The 24795-nt window shown below is 41.7% G+C and overlaps 2 protein-coding genes across 2 annotated transcripts in view; both read right to left on the reverse strand.

Annotated features, from left to right (window-relative positions):
• The window catches only part of rassf3 (Ras association domain family member 3), a 70667-nt gene extending 53451 nt beyond the window's left edge, over positions 1-17216 (reverse strand). Inside the window, exons 1-2 of the mRNA XM_017411517.3 lie at positions 16614-17216; positions 5937-6046 (exon numbers count right to left, since the gene is read on the reverse strand). Of these exons, the coding sequence (XP_017267006.1) occupies positions 5937-6046; positions 16614-17106 (603 nt within the window). The 5' untranslated portion in view covers positions 17107-17216. The remainder of the gene's footprint in view (positions 1-5936; positions 6047-16613) is intronic.
• Positions 17217-19101: 1885 nt separating this feature from the next.
• On the reverse strand, positions 19102-22447 carry LOC108233196 (apoptosis facilitator Bcl-2-like protein 14). Its single transcript, XM_017411488.3, has 7 exons — positions 22198-22447; positions 20868-21282; positions 20365-20481; positions 20219-20280; positions 19862-20020; positions 19662-19775; positions 19102-19569 (listed from the first exon to the last, which is right to left on the reverse strand). Exons 1-7 carry the CDS (start codon positions 22198-22200, stop codon positions 19537-19539), a joined length of 903 nt encoding a protein of 300 aa, XP_017266977.1. The 5' UTR covers positions 22201-22447; the 3' UTR covers positions 19102-19536.
• Between the last annotated feature and the right edge of the window lie 2348 nt (positions 22448-24795).

The following is a 24795-nucleotide window of genomic DNA, read 5'->3' on the forward strand; positions in this document are numbered from 1 at the left end:
TTAATGATATTGTAGACATTAGGTAATATATTCAGCAAGTATTAGATTTTATTAAGTATAGTATTTTATTAGAAATCAGGTCTCTCTTGCAAATGAGTCCACGTGGCTCAACGAGACTAACCTGTATAAATAAAGGTTGAATGAAAAAAAAAAAAGTACTTTTACTTTTAATACTTAAGTATTTTTAAAAGCAAGTACTTTCTTACTTTTACTTAAGTAAAAATGTTAAGGTGGTACTTCTACTTTTACTGGAGTACATTTTTGTCTGTTTATTTGTACTTTTACTTAAGTACAGTGTTTGAGTACTTTCTCCACCACTGCTGCTGTTTCAGCATCTGAGTCAGGTCAGATCACCTGCTGGGAGCGAGGGCTCCGGTCAGCAGAAGCGTTGCTGTTTTTAACCTCTTCTGAGCTGAGCAACAACTGATTCCTGGATCAGATTGTAGACAAATTATAAATGAATCCATTTAAGGCTGGATGGAATGAGCTGGAAGACATGGCCCCCCGGGGCGGCAAATTGACAAAGACTGGTCTAACTTTTGTCGCTAAAAGGAGGACGATTAAATCCAGTTTTACTGGTAAACGGCTGAGGAAGGGGATGTAGTGGATCTGATTTGCAGATGATAATAATGCCACTGTTTGACATCTGTTAGCTCTAAACCCGTTCACGGAAACAGGCCTGCATTTTAAACGGAACGATGCAAAAAACTGCAAAAGAGAACAACAGCAAAATGGGCTTGTTTTCATATTTTACTTATTCTATCTTGTTGGGCTTAACTTTAAAGCAGTTTGGTGATCTTTAGTTGCTTTTAAATGTGCCAAATAAATAAAGTTTGGCACTGAGATTATTCTTTTTTCTTTCATTTTCTTCAACAAAATTCAGTTCAGTTTAATTTAACCCAACAAATAAAGGAATAACCAGTCTGTGGATCACACAGAATAACCCTGACAACTGAAAGAAAGCAAAGATATTACAAATAAAAAGCTAAAAAATCTTTTTAGTAAGGAGAGCAGGACTCATGCAGACTACATGGATGATGTTCACATTTATTTAAAGTATAAAAAGACTACAAAACTTTGCAGGCTTTTTTTTTTTTGTCAGCATCTTAAGTCGGCCTCCCGGTTGTCGTGTCGGGACATGATAGGTGCCAAAACTGAGGGCAATCAGTGGGACCCATCTGTTGTTGGGTCTCCAAACTGCAGACTGGTGTCCTGTTTCTGCAACAGGCAGCTGATGATGGATGATGATGGGGGGGGGGTTTATCTGTCAGAGTGAGGGTTAATCCTGGACGGTGGCTGTTAACGTTTCGTCCCTCTGTTCTGTCAAAGACTCTGCTCGTCTGCTTCTGTTCAAACCTACTAACGTGACGGCTTTACGTGGAACCCTACTTTAGGGCAGTTCCACGAACGAGTCGTCTGAACGCAAAGACTGATTTCTGTAGGGACCTGTCAATCGGTTAGCAGCTTATCGGCCGTGACGGGGAGCATGGAGTACGGAGGAAAGGGCCAAGGTCGTCATCCAGGCTAGACTAATGAGCTAGCCAAAGCAGGGAACCTTTTCAATCATTTTCAGCCTCATGAAATAACTCCCTCTCCAAAACTACTGGTGTGAAAGAACGCTACGTTAACTAATATTAAACCCCCGACACCGTTTGTTTGGCTCGAACGTTCAGCCTGATGCACTTGAGTTACAGAAGTTTAATATCAGCTAATATAGCGTTCTTTCACACCATTACACCATTTTTTTTGAGAAAAAAACTTGTTTTAAAAAGCCTGGAAAATGGTATTAAAAAGGTTAGCCTGGATGAAGACTTTTGCCCTTAGCGCCGTAGTCCGCGACAAACATCTCGGCTCATGCGGCGCTAACTGTACGCCACGACGCCACTTCGTAAATCACCAGACTATCCCTTTAAAAGCCATTATTGGCTCCTTAGAAAAGGAAAACAAACCAGACGTAATCGAAACCCAAAGCGTGACTTCACAACAATCCTGAACACATGTGACTACAGTTGGAGGTTTCTGCAAAACTGCCACCTTTGACCCCGTGACCTTGAAATCAATAGGGATCACCCCTGACCCTTGAGGTTCCTCGGCTGTGCAGCTTGACACTCCTGCCTTAAAGGGTTATTGATTCGGCCCCTCGGAAACAAACAGCGCGACGTTGTGCAAACTGGATGTTTTTTTGTCCAGATTTCGTCCCCCCCCCTCGGTTCACCTCCACTTCTCTGTAAAAACCCTAAACCCATGTACTTTGCCTCCTTCAGCTCAGGATTTTCTGTAGTTCGTCCTCTGTTTCCTCTTCTCTTCGTCCAAATGCACCTCAGATCCGTTTGTTTTGCCCTCTCAGCACAATAGGTGGCTGATTAGAGGCCTGGAGGAAAGAGAAGACTGAAACGGACATGGGGGGGGGAGCTCTGTGATAAGGAGGCGATGTTTGATAGGGACGCTGGTGGGATATCCAGGGTTAGTTTAATCATTCCCAGATCTGAGTTTGAAGGTAAATGTATGCAGCTATATACCCAAAAAGCAGGGTTTTCTTTAAATAGATGTATTACACGTGTATTGCAAACATCTTTTTTTGGGTCTCTAATTAATAAACACCAAGAGAAACTCGTATCTCCCACGGCACCTGAATGCAGCATCGTGGCCCATAAAGAGGCCCGAGGTTTACAAGCTCTTAATGTTTTGTTTTAAGCAAAAAAAACTAAAAAAGAGTCAGGCACACAGATGATAACAGTGCTTATTGTGTTGCTGCCTGTTTTTACAGGAACTCCTGCAGTTTAATGTTCTCTTTATAAAAAAAAAAAGGATTAGGTAAATGAGGGCTCGTTTTTCAGCCCCGGTGGTGTTAATGAGCCTCCATTAAAGAGAACGAAACACACCAGCACTCCTCTGAGTCCCTGCGCCGTGGTGGCTACCTCTCCCGGGACAGGAAGTGGACGTTCCTAATAAATTTCCTTATTAATTTCTTAAATGTGAAAAATAAGAGAGAGCAAGGATGCTTTCAGTAGAGTTTGATCCATCAGTGTCATTGTCCAACGTTTCTGTCCTCCTGAAAAGGTGGGAAACGTAACAATCGGAAAACTAATTTCCCCATTTCCAGCTCGCCGCAGCTCTCTGAGGGTTTAAATGAAACAAACAGAACGTGTCTTTAAATGAAGGCCTCTGTTCAAGTGGAAGGAGACAAAAAAAAAAATCAGGATTTTTAGGTCGTTATTCAGAACTCCTGACGGCCCTGTGGGCGTTCCTCGTGTTCGGGCTCCACGTGCTGCAGATTAAATTAGTGAGCTGATGGTTTAATGACAGTCAAGAGGTTTGACTAACAGTATTTGATCCCGCTGCTGTTTTATTCCCTCGTTAAGTCCAAGGCCGATCGTTGAATTGTGAGCTTCATTTCTGCTTTCAATAAACCGATTTTTAGAGACGAGACAGCATGAACTGGAGACAGGAGTGTTCGGACCACGGAGATCGACTTATTTAAAGCAGCAGAGCTCCATCCTACGAGTCTACTGCTGTGTTCCTCCTATAGTCAGGGTCTACATGCAGCACAACCAAAGAGCCCAAATCTGACGTCGTGCCTCGCAGGTTGGACTCCTTCAGGTTCACGCCTGTGTCTTCTTTGGGTCTTTATTATCCAACCATGCAGGACGGAGGTCCAGATTTAGACTCGGGACCCTCCCCTCCGCCCTGATGCTCTCCTTTAGCCTCATTCATTCCTTTAAAAACATGGTTCTTTTTGTTCTTCTGCTACTTTTAGCATTCAGTCGATGTTTTGCTGTTTCTAAAGGACGACCTGCTGATTCTAGTCGTTTCTCCGCAGCCTTTCTAATCTGATCTGTCTGAATTTCTTCCACTACATTCAGCAGCAACAGTCAGAGCGCCCAGAGAGAGAAATAACTACAGGAAGGCACCTCCTCCGCCGGGTGGCTGATCTCTGGGGACATGAGCTGCTCTGGTTAGATTCTCCTAAAATCATAAATATATACACAAGTCTGTGTTGCTGCTTTGATACTAGATATCGTGGTTTATTGGAGAAGTTCGGCGCTGTTTGGCTGCCCTTTGAGTCAGCAGGAAACACAAAGAAATGTGTATCACAAGCTGTGAAACCAGAGGGAAACGTGTGTGACAGCAGACGTTTGTGCCGGTGTCACACAGTCCCGCTCCGCCTGGATGGATCCAACGCGCTCAAACAGTCGACAAAGTCACCCAAGTCGAAGATCAGTCCGAGCTGAATCCCACCCAGATGTCCCCCCCCACCCCCTGGGAGGTAAACGCCATTCTTAGCGGGTGATGTAAGATGGGCGTTTATGAGCCGAACTCTCCGCATTACGGAGCAAAAAGGAGCAAATTGTTGATTGCTGTGTTTATAAAATACGGCTCTTAAATGCTGTGAAGTAAAAGTCTGAATTGTGGTTGTCATGTGGGGTCACCGTGACAACCACCCACCTGTGTCTCTCACTCCCTGGCTGAGAAAATGAATAACAGGCAGGCAGAAACAGGGACTGGAAAGTAAGCCAAAACAAACAGGAAGAAACCCCACACCACGAGCGTCAGAAGGCTCAGATGACCCCAAGAAGAAGAAGAAGAGCTTGTCTGCAAAGTTCAGACAGCTGTAAAGTTAAAGTTTAATCGCCACAAATCCTGAAACGTTACCGGAGATTGTTCAAAAACTGTTAAAGGTATCAAAATGCCAGTTATTTTATGTAAAGTCTAAATTTCTGTGACCCTTTCAAGCCTTAAACTGTGTTTCTACTGTGAAGAGCTTCATTTCCTCACTCATTTCACAGAAATCTTAATTTTTTTTGCAGTTTTCTTTTGTGAACTTTGTCTACATCATATGATGAGCTGCTACTAAAATCCAGGACACAATATTCCCACTGAAGTCACACATTATCTGTTTTTTGCGTCCTTTTCTCCCCAAATCTGAGAGAGGAGTTCAGACGATTAAACCAACAAAATCAAACCTCATCAGTTTCTAAAAGTCCAGGTTTGTTTTGTGCAATCAGCAGCCAAGAAATATTTAAAAACAATTTAAGGACACAAAGCAGCAACAAAGTTCAACGTTTCTGCTTTAAATCACCTCAATTTAAATATCAGACTTTAAAACTTCAGACCGCAGGGGTTTCTTCTTGTTTATATCACTTTAAGACCATTTTTTCAATTTATATATATATATATATATATATATATATATATATATATATATATATATATATATATATATATATATATATATATATATATATATTTCTGCCTTAGTTAAGTGTTTATCTTGAGTTTTTGCTGCAGAAATCTCAGCAGCAGCCATCAATCTGCAGATAAAGAAACTGTAATTTATTTGTTAAAACACTTAATTTTCATGGTCAGGCACAAATTTTATGTAATACTGTTTTTTGGAGATGACTCTAATGCATAAAAATTGTTTTTCCTTTTTTTTAATTGAACAGCTGTAGTGTGAAGGAAAGAAAATATTGCCTCAAGCGTCCAAACTCTTTGTCTGCGGCACCATCTAGTGGTAACTCCCGGAACTACAACAACAATCAGCGATTTCCTGAATGAATCAGCTTAAATAAAAAGCAACACCAGTTACGTTTGCAGTCTGAACTATGGGACAAGAATATATTATTTCAATATATTTCTGCCAAACTCTGATTTAAATCATCATATATAAAAATTAGATGTCACTGCTGTGTTTGACAGCTCCTGTTTTAAGGCTTAGGAACAAAATATAAAGCCCTAATTTTCCAAAATCATGATTAAAAACACACCCAAGTCTCCTGAAACGTGACCTCCTCAGACATTAATTAAAAAGTAACGACTTTCATATACAAATGAACATGATAAGGGGCCAAAATGACGCGTTATTAGACAAAAAGCTGCACATTTCCGAGTGAGAATGTGGTTTTCAGGCAACCTCTTCGATGGCGTGTACTCACGTGCAGCGGCGTGTTGTTGTTCAGCTGGTCCTGGCTGACGGGCGACGTCGCAGGGTGACAGTCGAGTGACACTTTGTCCCGACACTTAGCGTGGCATGCGTACTTACAGCCTGCAAGAGAGCAAGAGACAAGACGATAGATTGGTTCACTGCTTTCAGAGAGGAAGAGGAGCACGGATGGAGATAAAAAAAAAAAAGGCAAACAGAGGAAGGTGTTATCTGCGATTGTGGAAGGAGTGCATGGGTATGCAAACATAACGTATATGCAAACGCTGCCCTGATGTGGACAGGAGTTCTCACTTTGCAAACCACACCAACATGATGCAAATTCAGCCAAATATGAAGAAAGACTAAAGGTTTTACGATAAAGTCCCTCAGGACTGAGTTTTATTTAAATACCAGAAGATTGAAATATGGTAAATTTTGTTGAAAAAATGGCACCAAAATAATTTTAAAAAGACTTTACCCTCAGATTAGTTTAGTTGAATTTAATCTTCCTTCACCTTTTTGGCACAGAGAGATAAAAATACCAACATTTAGTCTTATTTAGACAAATAACTGCTCTAATGTTAACATATCATTTCACACCAAACTACCAGTTTTCGATTTTAAAGTCTACTTTGATTGTTACATTTGCTCATTATGTTGGCAGCAAGAAAAATAAAATGAATATAAAGATTTATATAAAAATGCCTAAGGTTTAAGGCCAAAAATAGCATTGTTTTCTTTTTTTTTTCAAGTTGAACCACAAAAACTCCTTGTATTTATGTCAAATATAAGAGTTTTAAAGCAGTAATCCTGACCTGCAAGGAGGAAAAACAAGGAGCAAGGATTATTCATCCGTTTAGAAATATGAACACTGATTTAAAAGTGAAGCTGGGATAAGAACAGATGAGCAGATGAAGGTGAAGATGACAACGAGGAGGTGAAATAAACAAACATTTCTCCGTCCTACACGTCCCAGCATGACGCAGACAAACACACGGAGTGCGTCCCGTCTCCCTACCCGTGGACTTCTTCCTCACGTGCAGCCCAACTTTGTGGGACAGTTTGCACACGGCCGCCCCCATGTCCCATCTTCACCTTGAACCTCAGCATCACTTTGACGTCACCAGGATCAAAAACAACCCCCCCCCCGACCACAGGCCTCGCTGCGTCCCTTTTTTTTTCCTCTGCTCCGCTCAGACTTCCCCTCCTCCTCGCTCCTCCCGTCTGCTGTTGTGCTGAGTGGCTGATTTAACAGGCAAATGGAGGCCGCGGCGTGATGGACAGGCTGGACGGACGCAGGACGCAGGACTGCTGACTGCGTCTCTCCTCTCTGTTTGGCTTCGCTCGGAGCTTGTTTTGATTTGAGCGGGTCTGACTTCCAGACTTCCTGTCCATCACCGAGCCCTGATCCCTTCGGACAATGAACCCGAGCCATGGAGGAAAAACAACAGAAGCGCTCCATGTCCACACAAAGTCTGTTTTAAATTAAAAACACAAGAAACGGAGCAGAAAACCTCGAGTACTGCTAAAGGAGACATCGCCCTGTCTCAGTTTGTTACATTTGTTCCTCAGTTGTGGTGCCTGGAAGTTGAATCGTAGTAAATTTTGTAATTTTTGAGTAAAAAAAAATGCAGAGTTTTTGGGGAGAAAAATAAAGCTTAAAAAAAACAAAAAAAAAATGATTTTGTCTTTGTCCACTTGAAACCAAAACAACAATGGAGCGTTTTTAGAGTCTGTGTGGCTTCATCTGGATCCTGTCGTCCCTTAAACTTTGATTCTGAGTTGAAAAAAACAACGACCGATAGGAAACAGTAAACAGTACTAAAGAAAAATAAAACTAGCAACATTTATTTTGGGAGAACCTTCAACAGAATAAAGGATATTCTCTCTGTCTGTGTACTTTAATGTCGTAAACATGGATGCCTGTGCCACCTAATACTGCGGCACGTGTTGTTTTTTTAATTAAAATCGTGTAGACAAAGCATTTTATATAAACAAAGGAAAAATATTTATATTTATATATATATATATATAATATTTAAACAATATTCAAAGTAGGCCTTAGTGCAGCGCTAACATCCAATACAAGCTCCTGGCAGCTACGCCACAGAGAATAACTACAGAGAAATTTAGTTAAATACAACAAAACACACAAAAGAGTTGTTAGTTTTGACTAAAAATGAGAAATAACTATGGTATATATTGTGGCTGGAAGGCTTTTGGAAGCTGCAGTGCGACATTTCATGCCCCTTCCTACTACTTTAGCTCGCTAAGCTGCTAGCTTAAATGGCTAATTCGAAAATGAAAAATTACAATTTTCACAAAATCTTCAACAAACAGCTCAACGCAAAGCGAAAGTGACAAAAATTAAACAACTAAAAGAAATCTTTCCAATTAAAAACGGTCCTTTAGCTCTCGCCTGACCTTTTACTGCGTGACTGTGAAACTAGCCGTACTACTTTCCTTTTTTTTTGTTTCTGACTGACCTAATAAATTATTTTTACTCAAACAAGTTTCTTTACAAGCCTACGACTTTGGACAAATCTTTATTTAGTCTATATTCATGCTGGAAACGGGGTCGAAAATCAGAAAAATAAAGTATTTTAATTAGAATTAAAAAACGCTGCTGCTAAAAGCTAATTAGCTTAGCTTTAGCTTTGTGTGGAGTTCAGATGAAATGTCGCCATCAATTATCTTTAAATCAAATGTTAAAACCTTTTAATCAATTTATCCAACAATTCTTTGTGTTTATAAAACCGTTTGGGAGGGATTTTGAATTTTATAACATTAACTGTGCTGGAAATATTATTCAGAAAAGAGTTTAAAATGAATTTTACATTATTTTTGTTGTCTTTATCTTATAGATTCACCGGCTTGGAGATAAAAACACTTTCTTGGCGCCACAAACTGATAAGAATCAATCAAGAGACGAGTCTGAAGCACAAAGTGTGACTTTTTTTTGTCTTTAAACAAAGTAAAAACAAACACTTCTGTTGTATTATTGTCAATTTTTTGGGACAAATTTAAATAAATTACTAAATTAAATATGGTCATTTAAAGTTTTTTAAGCACAGTTTTGAGGACTGCTTTCTCCTTTGTTAAAAAAAATTTAAAAAAAGATGCTTTGATGCACAATCAGTCTGAAAATCGCCACACGGGCTCTTATTGTGAAACTACCAGTTCAGAGGTCATAAAGCTCAAACCGGTCAGACTGGACCGGTTACGTCCCGGCGTGTGTGAACCTTTTTTTTTTTTAGCACCAGGTCTATAATGGAGCAGCTCGTCTGACACTCGCCTGATGAAAGATAAAGACACAAACACACACTTTTGACCTCGGCAGTCTGGGGAATCCTCCTGAATGCATTCAGAGCACGGCTCTTTCCTTTACGACGCCGGCTGGGACAGGTTAGAGCTTCTCGTGTTCCAAACCACCGCAGCTTCAAACTGGTTTACTGCTCTTTAAAACAACAGTTTAGTGAACTTTTGTGTATTTTAACACAAATAGTGAACTTGGAGTTTATTTTAAATAGAAAAGAAGTTCCTCTTTCTATCAAAACATTGATTATATAACTATTAAGAGCTCTCAACAACCCAGCTCCATCTTATATTAAAGATCTTATTATTTTCCTAACAGAGCACTTCGCTCTCAGGCTGCAGGTTTACTCGTGGTTCCTAGAGTTTCTAAAAATAGAACAGGAGGCAGAGCTTTCAGTTCTCAGGCTCCTCTCTGTTAGTGAGGCTGACACTCTGTCTACCTTTAAGACTTTAGTTAGGGCTGGTTTGGGTTTCCTGAGTTATCCTGTAGGTCTGCTGCTATAGGCTTAAGGCTCCAGCACGCTCCATAAGAAGTCACAAAGTCGGTTCGTGATCACGTGGGTGCGAGACGTTTGTTTTCTCACACACCTTTCATCGTCCTCGAGACGCTCTGATCAGAACTCCCGGGAAGCTCCTCCCTCTTCCTGCGGCGTTAAACTAAGTGTCTTACCACCGGCTTCCATACTCTCCTGTCCTTGTACGGATTTTTGCTTCCCTCACCGCGACCAGACGTGTTCATTAAACAGACTGAGACAGCGCACGCCGTTTTGGCGTTTGCAAATCTGACGGCGCCACAATAATGAAGGGAGCGTGTCCCGACGCCGCCCGGCCGAGGTGCACTTCCTGCCGGCCGCCACAGCCACGAAGAGCCGCCTGTGTCTCTTTTTAAGCTCACGGGTTTCTAAGTTTTGCTGGAACAGTTGGAAACACGGCTGGATTTTCTAACAGCTTCTCAGCGCAGCAGCAGAAGCAGAATGGCTCCATTAAAGTTCCACATGAACGGCTTCTGCCCAATCACACGACACGTGGCTCAAACCCCTGTGAGACACAGTTCGGCCCGAGCCTTGTTGTGTCGGGAAGCGGCGGACAAAGCCGCTACGAGAACAAAAAAAACAAGACCGAGAGCCGACGCCTCCTGGAGGACGGCAGAGCCTTTAAGCCAGTGGTCTCCAATCCTGGTCCTTGAGGGCCACCATCCTGCATGTTTTACTTGTTCCTCTGCTCCAACACACCTAATTTGAATCAATGGGTGATTAACAGAACATGAAGAGGTGATTTAACCACTGAATCAGGAGTGTTGGAGCAGGGAAACAAGGAAAACATGCAGGATAGTGGGACCAGGATTGACCCCTGGACGAACTGAACATGTCCTCTCTCTGCCTGATGTCTTTACTCGCTGTAGAAACTACACCTGGACCTGGTTCTGGTTCTGCTGGAGGTTTCTTCCTGTTAAAATGGAGTCATTCCTTCCCACTGTCGCCAACCTGCTGCTCAGGATGGGAGACTGCCACGACGTGAAGCTTCAACCCAATCTGCTGACTTCCTTAGATAGATAACTTTTACTAATTGTCTTTTTATAATCTATGTGAATGTTTTTGTACAGAGACCTGAGACGACTGTCATTGTAACTTGTTGCTATAGAAACAAACTGAATTGAATGGCGTTCGCTACTAAAGTAAAGAACCACTGGTCTGATTTTAATGAAACTTTCAGAACCTAATCAGTAAATTTACATCTACAGCGATATAGCCCTGACAAAAGATGGCTGTAACTCAGTGAGTTTCAACAGATATTGAGCTAAATGCACTCCTTCGAGGTATGTCAGGCCTTTCATTTCCTTCATTTTTAGGTTTTAGGGTCGTCGACGACTGAAAGGAAGAGTCGTATGATCAGAACGTTAGGGGAAGTTTGCTAAAGATGTGCCGTTCATCCGAACACAACTACAAGAAAACACTGAGGTTTGCAGACAAAGACGAGTGTGTGTGTGTGTGTGTGGGGACAGGTGTGTGCTAAATGCCTCGACCATCGGCTTTGTTCTGATTCTTCCTCTGAAGTTTTCTCCCTCCCACACACATACACACACATCTCTTTTCTTTCCCTTAACTTGTGTGGACTTGTGCTCCGGCGTGTTCTCAGAGAAGACTCGAGCAGCTCGCCACAAAAAGGACGAAGCTCCAAAAAGAGAGGGATAAAGTTACGCATGCACCGGCAACACAAAGCCCCGACGCTTCAGTTGCAGCAGAAGCTGCTTCGGCTGAATCCGCGACAGTAACGTTTCAAAGCAACCAACAGTGAGACGAGGAGAAACGGGGGACTGGCTTTTAAAGGTCAAACCTGAGCTCACCGGAGCGTCTCCACAGAGGACCGACTTCCAGGCGACTGTAGCGCTGCATGGCTTTCGGGAACCGGCCGAAGAACCTCGACACCCTCCTCGCACCCCTGCCGAGGTTCTCCGCGAGCCCCATCCCTCACATCCGCCGCTCCCGAGTGGTGATCCCGAGGAGGACCCCCGAGGCCGCACGGTCAGCCTTCGCCGTCGAGCCGGGGCGAGTCTCAGCCTGTGGTCCGCTCCTCTCTTTGCTTGTGTCGGTGGGACAAACGTGTGTGTGGGGCGGGGGTGTGTCATTAGCTGTGTGTGTGTGTGTTGTGGAGTCAAACTGTCAGAGCCACTGAACAAACAAGAGGACGGCAGCTGACAAACACACCGAGGAGGGTTCAAACAATCGGCTGCAGTATTTCTCCCAGAGGCTCAAAATGAGTCTTCAGGATGTGAACCATCTTTGTTCGGGACTCATTCTGGCTTCTTTTCAGAGATCCTTTCTCTGTTTCTGTTCATGCCTTATAACAAACCAACGTGTCCAAATAAAAAAAAGGAAATATTCAGTCGTGCAGCTGCTCATATTTGCACTCAGGGTCCTCTGAAACGAAGGGTTTACCTCCTCCAGTGCTCGTTTCTGCTTTTTTTTTTGTTCTTTTCCCCTCCCTGCAGGAACACAAACTCTACCGGGACATTCAAGCTACTCGAGCGAAGACCCTCCGCTCACAGAGAACGAGGCCAAACAGGAGGGACAGAGGTCGGGTCTCTGCGAGGACAAAAATCCAGCTTCTTGTCCCCCCGCAGGTCAGCTAACGAGGGACAGGAAGCCATAAAAGAGGCGGGTTCTCTGATGGGCTTCAACAAAGTGTCCTGAGGTCAGGTTCCTGCTGTCAGCTCAAACTGGAACATACAGAACGTCACCCAGAGCAGACAGAACGCAAGGAATGACAGATACACAGAAAATACTGAATGAATGACTGAATGAATGAATGAATGAATGAATGAATGAATGAATGAAGAGGGATGAATAACTGAAGAAGCTGAAACTGAGTTGTTAAAGTTAAAAGAAGCAAAACATCTGACGACATTAAAGTTAAAAGCAGCAAAAAGACTAGCTAAAGGTAGAATGGTAGCCAAAAGCTAAAAGTGCATTAGGCTAGCTAACAGCTTATAGCAGCAGATCAGTACCTAAAAGTAACAAAATGCTAGCTAAAAGTTATGTGTAGCAAACTGAAAGCTAAAAGTAGCAATATGCTAGTTGAATGTAGCAAAAGACTAGCTAAAAGTAGAATGGTAGCTAAGAGTTAAAAGTGCAAAAAGCTAGCTAAAAGCTAATAGCAGTAAAACAGTATGTAAAAGCAGCAAAAGGCTAGCTAATGCTAAAAACAGCAAAATGCTACCTAAAAGTTAAGTGTAGCAAACTAAAAGCTAAAAGTAGCAATATGCTAGTTGAATGTAGCAAAAGACTTGCTAAAAGTAAAATGGTAGCTAAAAGCTAGAAATACCAAAGGCTAGCTAAAAGCTAATAGCAGTAGAACAGAACCTAAAAGCAGCAAAAGGCTAGCTAATTCTAAAAAAGCTAAAGGGTAGCTAAAAGTAGGAGAACAGCAGCTAAAAACTAAAAGTAGCAAAAAGAGCCAGCAACAGAGCCAGCAGCTGAAGGAGATTTCAAAAAGAAAACTGACTTTGAAGGAACTGAAGAGATCTCCGTGTGTTTCTAACTTTTGTAAATAAAGTTAAATATTTTTTGAAAAAAGCACAAAAAGTTACAAAAACCAAAAGCCACTTGAAACACAAGTGGCTAAAAACACAAGTATGCAGAAATATTTAGACCGAAGAAAAAAAAAAAAAAAGCAGGAAGAGAACAGTTATCGTTCACACGTTTATACTACAGCTCGTCGATTCACACAGAGGCTGATCAGGATCAGACAAACAAACCAGGGAACCAGTTTGGTGTCAGAAACAAGAACCAACTACAATGGTTCCACTTATCTACAACCTTCAACACATTTCAATCTCACTGGCCTGGAAAGTTTCCGATTTCATCATTTTTCTGTCGCGTTCAACATCTACAGCATCCGATGCAGACAACCAGCCCCGCAGCATAACACTGCCACCACCGTGCTTCGGTGTAAGTATTGTTCTTTCGTTTGGTTTTGAACTTTATGTCTGTCACTAAACCACTCTATTTTGGTTCCACCGAACAAATAAAAAAACATTATTCCACAAAGACCACATTATTTATGAAGGTGACATCAGTTCGGCCTTTTGATCACCTTCTTTCTGTGTCACAAAGTTGTTTCACTGAGTTTTATTTCAGAAGATGCAGAAATTATTATTCAAAAATTGTTTCGCTCCAGAGGCTTTTCTTGTTTCAGTTCCAGATTCGCACTGACAGAATCTGGACACTGAGCCAAGTAAGATTTGCCCAAAGGCTCAGCAGGAGAAAACCAAACCAAAGAATGTTTTTATGAAACCATTTCAACATCTAAGAACGGAAATTAATCTTCAACCGACTCAAACGGCTGCTTCAGCGGGCTTATAAGTGACTGTTTCCATGTCTTAATAGGTGAGCCAGTGACCAATGGAGATGGCAGGATATTACGTAACTAACTGTGGTTTAAAGTTTGCTCTTTTATTTGTTTGTTTGCTGTGTTTTTGTCACGGGATAGTCCTTCATTTTGTTGAAATGCGGACAGTGGAATCGTGGGTTTAGACGGATGGCAAAAGGCACCAAAACTTACTAACAGAATATCTGTGTGTACTTAACGTGTCTCTAACCTGATAACTAACCTGTTAACTAACCTTTTTAGTTCTGTTTGTTTTATACGCAACCGTGTTTTACTATTGTAGCAAACCAAAGACAAAAATCCTCATGGTGCCAGCATTTTTAAACAACTTTTTTAAGCGTTTATTTAGCGCAGCTAGCATTGCTAACAGTAACAGCGGTCCGTGTGTGTTTTCTTACATGGTACATAATCAGCCTCGGCTCAAAGGTTTTCCAACATTTCATGTTTCACGACAGATGGAGGCTGAAAGCTCGAATTTATAAAGTGAAGCGACTTTTCTGTTATCCATTTAGCTGTTGGTAGCTTAAATTAGCATCTTACCTTTGGCGCCGTTACTAACTGGTAGGCTAAAATAAGCAGAAAAGCAGCTGATTCTGATCACCAGCCGATCCATTTGGTGCTTAGCTTTAAAAGGACATCCCAGAAAAAAAAAGAAATCTAATTTTCAAACAATACTTTTAAAATTTCCTGGACTTTTTCTGGCACGAGTGCATTGTGGGGTGCAATTGCTGACTTAAAAATAAAACAGCTTTTTGGAGACTTACCCAAATAAATGCTCTTAAATGCAACAAAATCTTTGTCTACGCTTAAGTGCAGACATATGATAAAATGATTATAAAGTAAGCAGCAACTTTATAAAACTACCTGCAATGTGGGCAAAAACAAGGGTGTAAAACATAAAGCTAAAGCTTTGTTGCTAACACAGCAGAGTGAAGCTGTTACAGCTAAAAAACTAACTACACCTAACAAAAAACGTCTTGGTTCATTTAATAATAAATGTTTAAGTTGTTAAAAACATTGTTTTTCTTGGGTTTTTTGTTTAAAGCTAAAATACCACAGATAACATGAAGGAAAAATGGCTGTTTGGACTTGCTGGCTAGCAGCTAACGCAAGCATGCTAGCTAGTTAGCGTTAGCTGGATTAAAAAGAAACAGCTAAAGTGAGGCTGTGGAAATAAATTTAAAAATTCCAAAAACGAGTTTTTCCTTTTGTATAATACTTTCTTTATCTGTACAAAGATAAAAGTATTTCTCATTTGTTACATTTATTTGTTTGTATTTTAAGCTCTAAACATCAATTAGCTAACGACTGCCAGTTTATGTCATACAAAAGTATAGAGAAAGTTATTTCAATTTTTATTTCACTTTTTCCCTATTTTGTTTCTATTTAGAAATCTGTTTGTGACGGGCCTAATGTGTAACCAGTTTGTAGTTGAGGAGTCAGTGAGGTTAAATTTGTTTTAGACCTGAACTCGTTCCTCTGCATACTTGCCACATTCCAGCTGCTACACATTTCAGGGCCCAGCCTGTTAATGTCACTAACAACATTTAAACATGAAGCCTGCTAAAGGCCCTCGCAGCGCCCTGTTATGTCATCGTGTTGAGCTGGCTTCACTAATAATCAGATCTTTTAAGGGACTGTAGTCTAACTCCTAGAATAAACCTATAAAATGTTTATTAGCTGTGTATTTATTTAATGACTATATGCATCTGTTATTGAAACCTATTTAATGCACATCACTCCGTCTAGATGAACAGAACCTGTAAGTATTCAAATGCTTCCCCAGGAGGATGTTATCAAATCGTTTTGGTCCAAAATTTAATTCAGAGCGATATTGAAAATGAAAAAAAAAAAAAAAAGAAAAACGCAACGTGAAGTGTCTTCCCTTTGTTGCAGATATCAAACAGCAACTTTGGTTGCTGCTGTTTTTGTTAAATTCAGAAACGTCCCAAATATTTAGGGACACGTTTTGACCCAGATGTCGTCAGACAAAAATCCAGTCATGACAGATTTATTGTGATGGCAATGGCTGCTGACAGGAAGGTACGATATAAAGATATAAAGATTTTTTAAAAATAAGAAGACAAGAAGAGGCTCCAACGAGGAGGTGGGGTTCTGAATTAATAACATAAAGAAAGAAGCGAGCCGGGCCTGGATCAGAACCACCTGTACATGACAGACATGATAAAACTCCTGAATTTACGCCTTCAGGTTTCGGCCCCCAGATGATCTGTGGCCCCCCCATCTGCCCCCTACATCAGCGTTTCTCAAACTTTTCACCCCCTGACCCATAAAATAAGGACATAAAGCTCCAAACCCCCCTCTGATGAGCACACAGGCGACTCAACATGCTTCAAATATGTCAAAATCAAATACAACGTTGGTGTCCCCCGAGTCGGTGCTCTCAGACCTACATCGGGACCCCCGGACCCCAACTTTAGAAGCCACCTGTTAAACGGATTCGTTTGACCCACTCCGGACTCCGTACCTGCACAGGTGAGACCATCCCCGTAGATGTAGTTGCAGCACAAGTCACACCAGGTGTGCTCGCCTCCAGCCTGGAAGGTGTGTCCCTCCCCGGACTCCTCCTTCACCCTGGGGTCCCTCTCTCCGGGGGAGAAGATGGTCCGAACGTCGGGGGCGCGGAAGCGGTTCTTCCTGGCGCGGGGCGGCGCTCCTCCGTGTCCCTCCACCCCGTTGCCGTTGCCGTTGCCGGCGGGCTCCCTGGCCTCGGGGCTGCGGGGGGTCCCCTCGGCCTGCTCCTTCCGGCCCCACGCCGCCTCCAGGCTCTCCAGGCTGGCCGCCTGAGGACCCGACTGCCGGCGGACGCCTCTCACGACCACCGCTCCCTTGGAGATCCGCATCCTGGCGCCCGGCGGCGGCCACGTCGTGTCGCTCATGTGGAGAGGCTCCGGGCCGGACGGGGAGCCGTCCGCCGCGGAGGGGGCGTGTTTCCGGCCCGGGGGCGAGTGGTTAAACATTAGGCGGCCTTCACGCTCAGCCGAGCCGAGGCGAAGTAACGAGGCGGCGGGCGGGCGGGTGACGGAGAGCAGGTGGAGCCGGAGAACGGGTTGGGTCTCATTTCAGACACGCGCCGCTGGCGGGGAATGTGGCTCCGAAGCCCCCATCAGCAGCGGGAAAGTTACCGGCTTCACACAGAAACGAGCCCGGATGTTCACTGAACGGAGTCATTAATTCAGCTTTTAACCCGGTTTTTATTTTAACTCGGATAAGAACAACCCGGATCATTTTACAAACCTGCTTTTAATGCATGAGTTAAAACTTCAGACAGGTTTTTTTTTTTCTCAAAGTGTTTTTATTTTTCTTAGGGCATAAAAAGGGTGGAGAAAGTTTATTTATTTATTTATTTTTGTAAATTTTATTTTATTTATTCTCCCAAATCCATCTTGAGTTTGAACAAATCCCGTCGTACCTGCGGTGGACGGCCACTAGGTGGCAGTGTGTCGCACGAGGCTCATAGAGGTCACGGAAAAAGCCGAAAACACCCGAGCTTTCTTCAATATTCAGAATTACCAATAACTGTAGTATTTTTTTTATTTTAAAATTTATACAAAATAAAAAATTTATGACTATTTTCACTGTTGGCTTCAAATAAAAAAATATCTAATAAATATAAATATCTTTCCCTTTACAATGACACACTATTAGTGGCTTTACTGGACTGTGTCAGGTTAGAAAATAAAAAACCTGAGCACTGAGCAAGGATTAAATGTTTTTAGATTTTAAGATAAATGTACATTTTTAAAACTGAAAAAGAAAACACGTTTGGGGTTGTATAATAATTAAAATCTTCAAATATATCTATAAATATAATCAATTGGATCAATGGGATTCGGTGACCTGCAGTTCCACCACCGGCCATGAGGGGGTGCTGCAGTTTAGGGGAGCTACACGACAAAGACAGGAAGAAAAACAAATTTATTTCAAATTTATTCTCAAACACTACATTGGTAAACAGTACACTCAATTACGTTTTTTCTACTATTGAATATGCGCTTCTATGTAATTATAAAAGAAAAACTTCCCCTTGAATTATAAACAAATGTTCTTTAGATGGTCTTTAATTTAAAAACACACCTTTACTCCACATAGATGATTAATTTGTAGCAATAAGCACATCAAACACACAAATAAATCTTTTTTTTTTTTTACTTTTGATTTGATAACATGTCTCTACTCTCTCAGCTAAGTTTAATGAAAATGGGAATTAGCCGAACTTCCAGGAGTTCCTGCCGTCATTTAATTTTCCTGTAACTCCTGAGGAAGCTGCCGTAGTTATGGCTGCTGTTCCCTCTGCAATCCTAACTTTATTAAAGGGCTCAGAAACCAGCCTTCGACCCCCTTGGTGACACAGGTGGCTCATATATATGCTCTCCTGTCAGATGTAAAAAAAATAATAGTCACTTTAGGTCATCACGTCCAACAGAGACCCCCTAATATTCCTGACTGGGCTGGGATTGTAAATTTATAGATTGTAATCTGGTTAATCTAGACTGACTCTAATTTCTGTCTCATTTGGACCAGTATGGTTTGGAGTCAGTGATGCCGAAAGCAAAAAGAAACAGAAAGAGCTACATAATCAGAAATCTGGTCGGCGAGGAGGTGATTAAACAGTCTGAATCAGGTGTGTTGAAGCAGGAACGCCTCAAACCTTCCAGGACAGGTGGAGCCTGGAGGCCCGGAGTTTCAGATTCCAAACTACCTTATTAACCCCGAAGGGAGAGGAGGTGTTTGAACTCCTCCTCCTCGTTGACGCAGGAAGGAAACGAGTTAAAGTCACTAAAACCTTTCTTTTGGTGCGTCAACGACACCTGAAACGTTTATTTCACATCGTCTTATCCGTCCATCTTTGTCCACGAGGCTGGCGTTCCTGCAACACCTTCAATAACTCATTAGAAAAAACTTTAGTATATTTTACAAAAAAAAAAAAAAAAAAAAAAACAACCACTCAGACATTATGTCAAGGTCTTTAATCCTTAAATATGGCTTATTTTTTTTAAATGCCTGGCAGTACAAGTTTTAAACAAAACTGAAAACAAACAGACATTACAAAAAGTACATTAGCTGTTTTGGTTTTTTTGTGGGGTAAAGTGCAAGTGCTTAAATCGTTTCAATCCCTAACAAAAGAAATAATGCTGATTTAAATCAGGAATAAAACCAGAAAGGTCTCTGTAAAATAATAATTTAGGTGTTTTAACATGATTAACGGGTCCAACAAGCCCAACAGGAGCCGGCAGCGGGAGGCCCGATAGTCTCAACTCCCTGCGGGGAGATGATTCACGTCCTGAGAGTCATTCAGCCGGGACGACGTCCCTCAGTCCATCGGAGGGAGTCCATCTGAGCGTCGGCCTGCAGGTGGCGCCGTGCGCCTGGAAACAACCCCCTCCAGATCAGTCGACTTCATCATCCTGAAAGGCTGCTTCCTGTAAGTGTGGAAACAGAATATTTAGAGTTACTTTTTAAAAAAAAGGTTGGTCTCTCTGTGACAGACAAGGGGATGAGGAGGAGGACTCACGTATCCGCCCTGCTGCTGAGCCCAGGCTGAGTAATCCTCCTGCAGGAAGCGGGCGCCGTGGTCCAGCAGGCGGTTCGTGGGCAGCGTGTCCATGGCCGAGAGGCGGCTGGTGATCTGAAGGGGAACAAACGCTGCTGTCAGTTTGGCTCGGCCGCCTCTGGATCAGAGAGTCCAGCTAAAATCGAAACTGAAGTTCTCACCTCGCAGGCCACAGCGATCTGGGTTTTGGGCGAGGCCTGCGGCCCCAAGGCGTTGGGGTCGCGGCTCCTGAAGCCGATCTTCTCCAGGAACGTCTGGATGACCATCCTGAAGGTGTTGTAGTTTAAGAGGAGCTCCCAGCCTAGTTTGGCATCTTTAAACTGCACAAAAAGCAAATAAATAAAAAGGTTTGTTTCCCGTTTCTAAGGCGAGGCGTGAACTCTGGACTGCCGTTGGAGTGTGCGTGTCGGGCGTGTTGAATCGAGGTAATATTACGTCAGGAAACGAGACAATAAAAAGCCAGAGGAGTTCTTGTAAACAGGAGGGATGAAAAGAAACTCCGGGGAGGAGGTTTGTACCTTCTTAGCCAGCTGGTCTCCTTCCTCTCTCAGCAGCAGACCCACCATCCTCTCCACGTCGTCTGGGGAACAGAGCAAAGATGGCGGCGTCAGCCTTCTCTGATCACCCAGGAGTGAAACCTTTCCCCTCTAACATTTCTCCTGACCTTCTTTCGAATCCTCCTCCACGTCCGAAGTTGTGAACTCGAGCTCCTCGACAACCTCGATCACCCGGGCTGCCAAGTCGCTGATCTCATGATCGTCTTCAACCGAATCTGGAGGAACTAAACAAACAAGAATTAAAACAAAGTGTGTGTCAACCAGTTCACTCCTGTTCTTATTACCCTGAACAAACAGAAAACAGAGCACCTCGACAGAAACAGGAGGTTACTCTGAAGACATTTTTTATTTCATGGGAATCTTCATCTTAACCTTTCAACTAAATCTAAACGATCATTTTGACTTCATGCTTTTCCAGTGGGATCATTTCAAGCATTTCTTTGTAATTTCTGACAACTACGAAGGTCTGATTGAACAAAATTGTCCTATTTGTGCTTAAACACACACACAGACCCCCCTTCTTTCCTCCCCGTTTTCTGATCTTTTCTAGACTGATCAGGTGTTTATCAGGGAGGGTTATTTCCTCCTGCGTCTGCAGCTCGTTGCTCACCTTGTCCAGGGAAAAAGCATCTGTTGTTGACGTCATCTTCATCATCTTTATCCTCAACAGCAGCAGCTCCCTGCGGTGCTTCTGCCTCTTCTGTCTGGGGTTTAACACAGCTGAAGATGGACAACAGCCGCCTCCCAAACCTCTTCTTTTTCTTCTTCTTCTTCACTTCCTGTTTCCCGGCTTCGGGCTTGGCCTGAGACGGCGTTGTCCCGTTCTCGTCCGCGCTGCCGTTTAAAGGCTTGGTCTGCGCGTTGACCTTCTCGTCCTCCTTCTTCTTGGGCCGTCTCCTCTGAGCGTAGGCCATCATGAGTCTGTACTCCACCGTGTCCTCCATGCTGCCCGGCTCTGGGCTCCTGTTGTTGTTGTTGGACACCATTTTGTGGTTCTCCACGTGTCCGTTCGTCACGCTGGTTTCCTGTTGATGACAGAGCAGGTTTTTACTTGTTGTGATGATTTCTCCTTTCTTTAAATAAACGACCTTTATTGGAGCAGGAGATCAGACTCCTCATATCAGAGCATTTGCGAGGAGCACCGCAAATCAACTTTAAGTTTTAAAACATCAATAAACTAACAATAAAACAACAATATATCAGTGAGGAAAAGAAGAACAGAGTTCACCGGTAAGTAGGTTCATCAAAAAAATTAAAAAAGCAGGTTTATAGGTCATAATTGTCCATATTTAGTCTGTCAACTAACAAAGATCTTCTCAGATGTTATTTAATGGCTGTGAGCTAAAAAAAAAATGTACAAGTTAATACAGAGAAAAGCAAGAAAACAGCTAAACTAAACAGGGCAGAATTGTAAAAAAGGGTGTTTTTTAATTTAATAGATAAACCCCAGGAGTCTTACCACAACATTACAGCTGTTGACTTCTCTAAGTAACATTACTTGATAAATAAGCTGCTTTAGAGCTTTATTTGTGTTAGATTTCAGAGAAAACGTCTTCATGACTTAATCATAAAAGCTGTTAGTTATTCATAAAGCACTTTACCACACCTAGTCTTACACAGAACAGGACATAATAATAATAAACAACAAACCACCACCCTGTCGTCTTTAAAGCCGTCTAATAATTGATTAGTTGTATTGTTAAAGCTTATTTCTTGGAGGTATATTTGGTCGTTTTTATAAGGAGGTGATTCGGGTCGTGTCCAGACTCTTCTAAGGACACTGACACTGGAACAGCTCAAAGTTCAGACTTCGCTCGTCAAACTGAGGTTTTAAAGATTCGTGGCGAAAATAAACTAAACTAAAGCAGCTTCAAGTCGCTCAAATGACTGTCTAAGGTTAATAATGTAGAAGGAAGTGAAAAAATGTAAGGAAAACTTACCATTTTAAGAGTGGCGATCCGCTATTCAGCGAAGAAGTTGAACTTTGTCAGCTGACACTGGCACTGACATTTATAGGTTAGGAGGCGGGGCTTGAGCCACGTAATTACGTCAAAACGAAGCTGACGTCATACGCATTACTCCGCAACTAACAAAAAAGGAGTTTTCCCCCTTCGTCTGAGCGTAAACTTGGAAATGAACGTAAACCAGCAATTATACCGACAACAAAGCAACAAATCTAAGTTAAAACAGAGAATCCGTCCTCGTTTATGACTCTCATTGGCTTTCATTTCATTTCCATAAATAAATATTTAAGATATGATGCTGAAATCTGCATGTTTGGTGTCAAAAAAACACATAGTTGTTTAAATGAAGTACATGAAATGGTGCTAAGGGTCTGTTTTTATGAAAGAATATTCCAGAAACCGCTATGGACACGTGGTTGTCCCGGAAATTAAAAAAAAGAAAAGAAAGAAGAAGTAAACAGATTTACTTCCTTTAAAGAACAAAACATGCTTTAACCACACCTAAATTAACATCTGTTTAAATTTAAACCTTTAAAATGCAACCGAGCAGAAATCTGAGTGACTCTGGCTGTAGTTTTGTAACAAAGTTTTAGTTTCAGTTTTTATATTTATAGAAAATAAGACGGCTTACGCAAAAAGGGAAACATCTCTTTGGCTCAGTGGATGACTCAACAGATTATAGCTTTTAATGGCTACAGGGAAATGGCTCCACCTGAAAAAGATGTACCATTTCATCACATTTAGTCCTGCTTCGTACACAAATTCCTACCACTCATATCTCCAACAAAGAATCACCTAATGAGCTCATCGTTAGCCTTGAGCTGACGACGCCAATAACGCCAAGGAGTTCAGATCAGAATTCCTGAATGAACGCCTGAATTTCACTAAAATGTGAAATGCTAACAGTTAAAGACTGCTCAGTGAATGTCTTCTGTAATACCCCTGTTAGACAAGAAGTCACACACTTTTAATCTAAAGTTAAGATGCTCGTCTAACTTTACTCCATTTATACAGAAAATCCCAAACCAACCTGAACCAGTGGCTGCGGAGGGATTTCTCTCTAAAAGCTGACTGACTCAGGTGGGCTCAACAAACCGAGGAAGATCTAAGATATAATAAACTGATAAAGTAAGCCAGGATTTAAAAACCTCAGCTAAACAGATCAGAAAAGATAAAAGGCAAGATATACGAAACTAAAATAAACTCTAAAACACAGGCGATACTAAAATATAACTAAAATAAGCTTAGCTAAACAAATTAAAATAAGTTAAACTAAGGAAAGGCAGGATAAAATTGACTGAGTCATACTAAAATAAAACATCACATTCAACACTTATTCCTGCAGCTTCTGCCAGAAACCCACCCTCCTTTTTTAGGGAAGGTTTGTTATTAAATATATTTGGAAGGATTTTTCCTTCCGATGGGAAAATGTTTTTCTCCGTTGTTTTCAGAAGCCCCCCAAAACGACGTTAAATGTTTGTTTCAAATACATTTGTGAATTGAGCTGGTTAAATTTTATACTAATGAATGTAAATTTGTAAATAAAACACCAGATTTTGTGGGGTAACCAATTTTTTATACCCGGCAGAGCTGACTTAACCTTTAAAGCATGGAAAAACAAAGGAATCCAGATGATTCGGGATCTTTATGTATCAGATTCAGACATACTGAGTTTTCAAGATCTGCAACAAAAATTCCACCTAGATAAGAAACATTTCTTTAAATACCTTCAACTCAGAAATTTCATAAGAACGAGTCAGAATAATGTGGTGGCTAAACCTGCCAAATCAGCTTTAGAAAAAATGTTAACAGGGGATAGTTTAAAGGCAGGCATTATATCAGAGTTTTATCATTCACTGATGTTGCATGTATCTGAGGGATCTCATGACAGACTCAAAGCTTGGAAGGACGATTTACAGCTGGAGTTATCTGAGGAAGAGTGGCAAACAGCATGCAAACGGGCCCATACCAGCTCTGTCAACACTGCGCTTAAAATGATCCAATTTAAATGGTTAATGCGGGTTTATATAACACCAGTGGACCTCAACAGATATAATGGGGAAATATCTGATGTATGTCCAAAGTGTACAGGGGATAGAGGAACTTGGATTCATTGTGTGTGGTACTGTAGGAGTATTATAATGTTTTGGAAAGAGGTAAAAGATGCAATTGAGAAAATTATTTCCAAACAAATAATTATGGATCCGAAGCTGTTTGTGTTTGGACTATGCCCAGTAAAACATAACTATACTAAAAACGAACAAACTTTTATAAACTTAGGTCTGCTTAATGCAAAAAGATGTATATCACTTTCCTGGGGGAAGACCCATAGACCAACTATAAACCTGTGGTTACAGCAGATGACATCTACCCTCCCTCTGGAAAAGATTACATATGTATTAAAGGGTAAACAGAATATGTTTGAATTCATATGGAATCCCTTTATTAGGTATGTCCAACATCTGAACTTCGAGGAGGACGGCGCAAATGACTGAAGACTAGGTTCACTGCAGTTCCCAAAGACAATTCTATTAAAGGACATACACTGCTGAAGTAAATATCTCAGTACACGGA

This window comes from Kryptolebias marmoratus, linkage group LG18 (genome assembly GCF_001649575.2).
Source record: "Kryptolebias marmoratus isolate JLee-2015 linkage group LG18, ASM164957v2, whole genome shotgun sequence".
In the NCBI taxonomy this organism is placed as follows: Eukaryota; Metazoa; Chordata; class Actinopteri; order Cyprinodontiformes; family Rivulidae; genus Kryptolebias; species Kryptolebias marmoratus.

Bases quoted from the DNA above. Each gene is read 5' to 3' on its own strand.
- LOC108233196 (XM_017411488.3), bottom strand. The intron at 20,281-20,364 runs GTCAGGAGAAAT...TCTGTTCCCCAG, and splicing joins GGAGGAGGATTCGAAAGAAG to ACGACGTGGAGAGGATGGTG. The intron at 19,776-19,861 runs GTGAGAACTTCA...GTTCCCCTTCAG, and splicing joins AGATCGCTGTGGCCTGCGAG to ATCACCAGCCGCCTCTCGGC.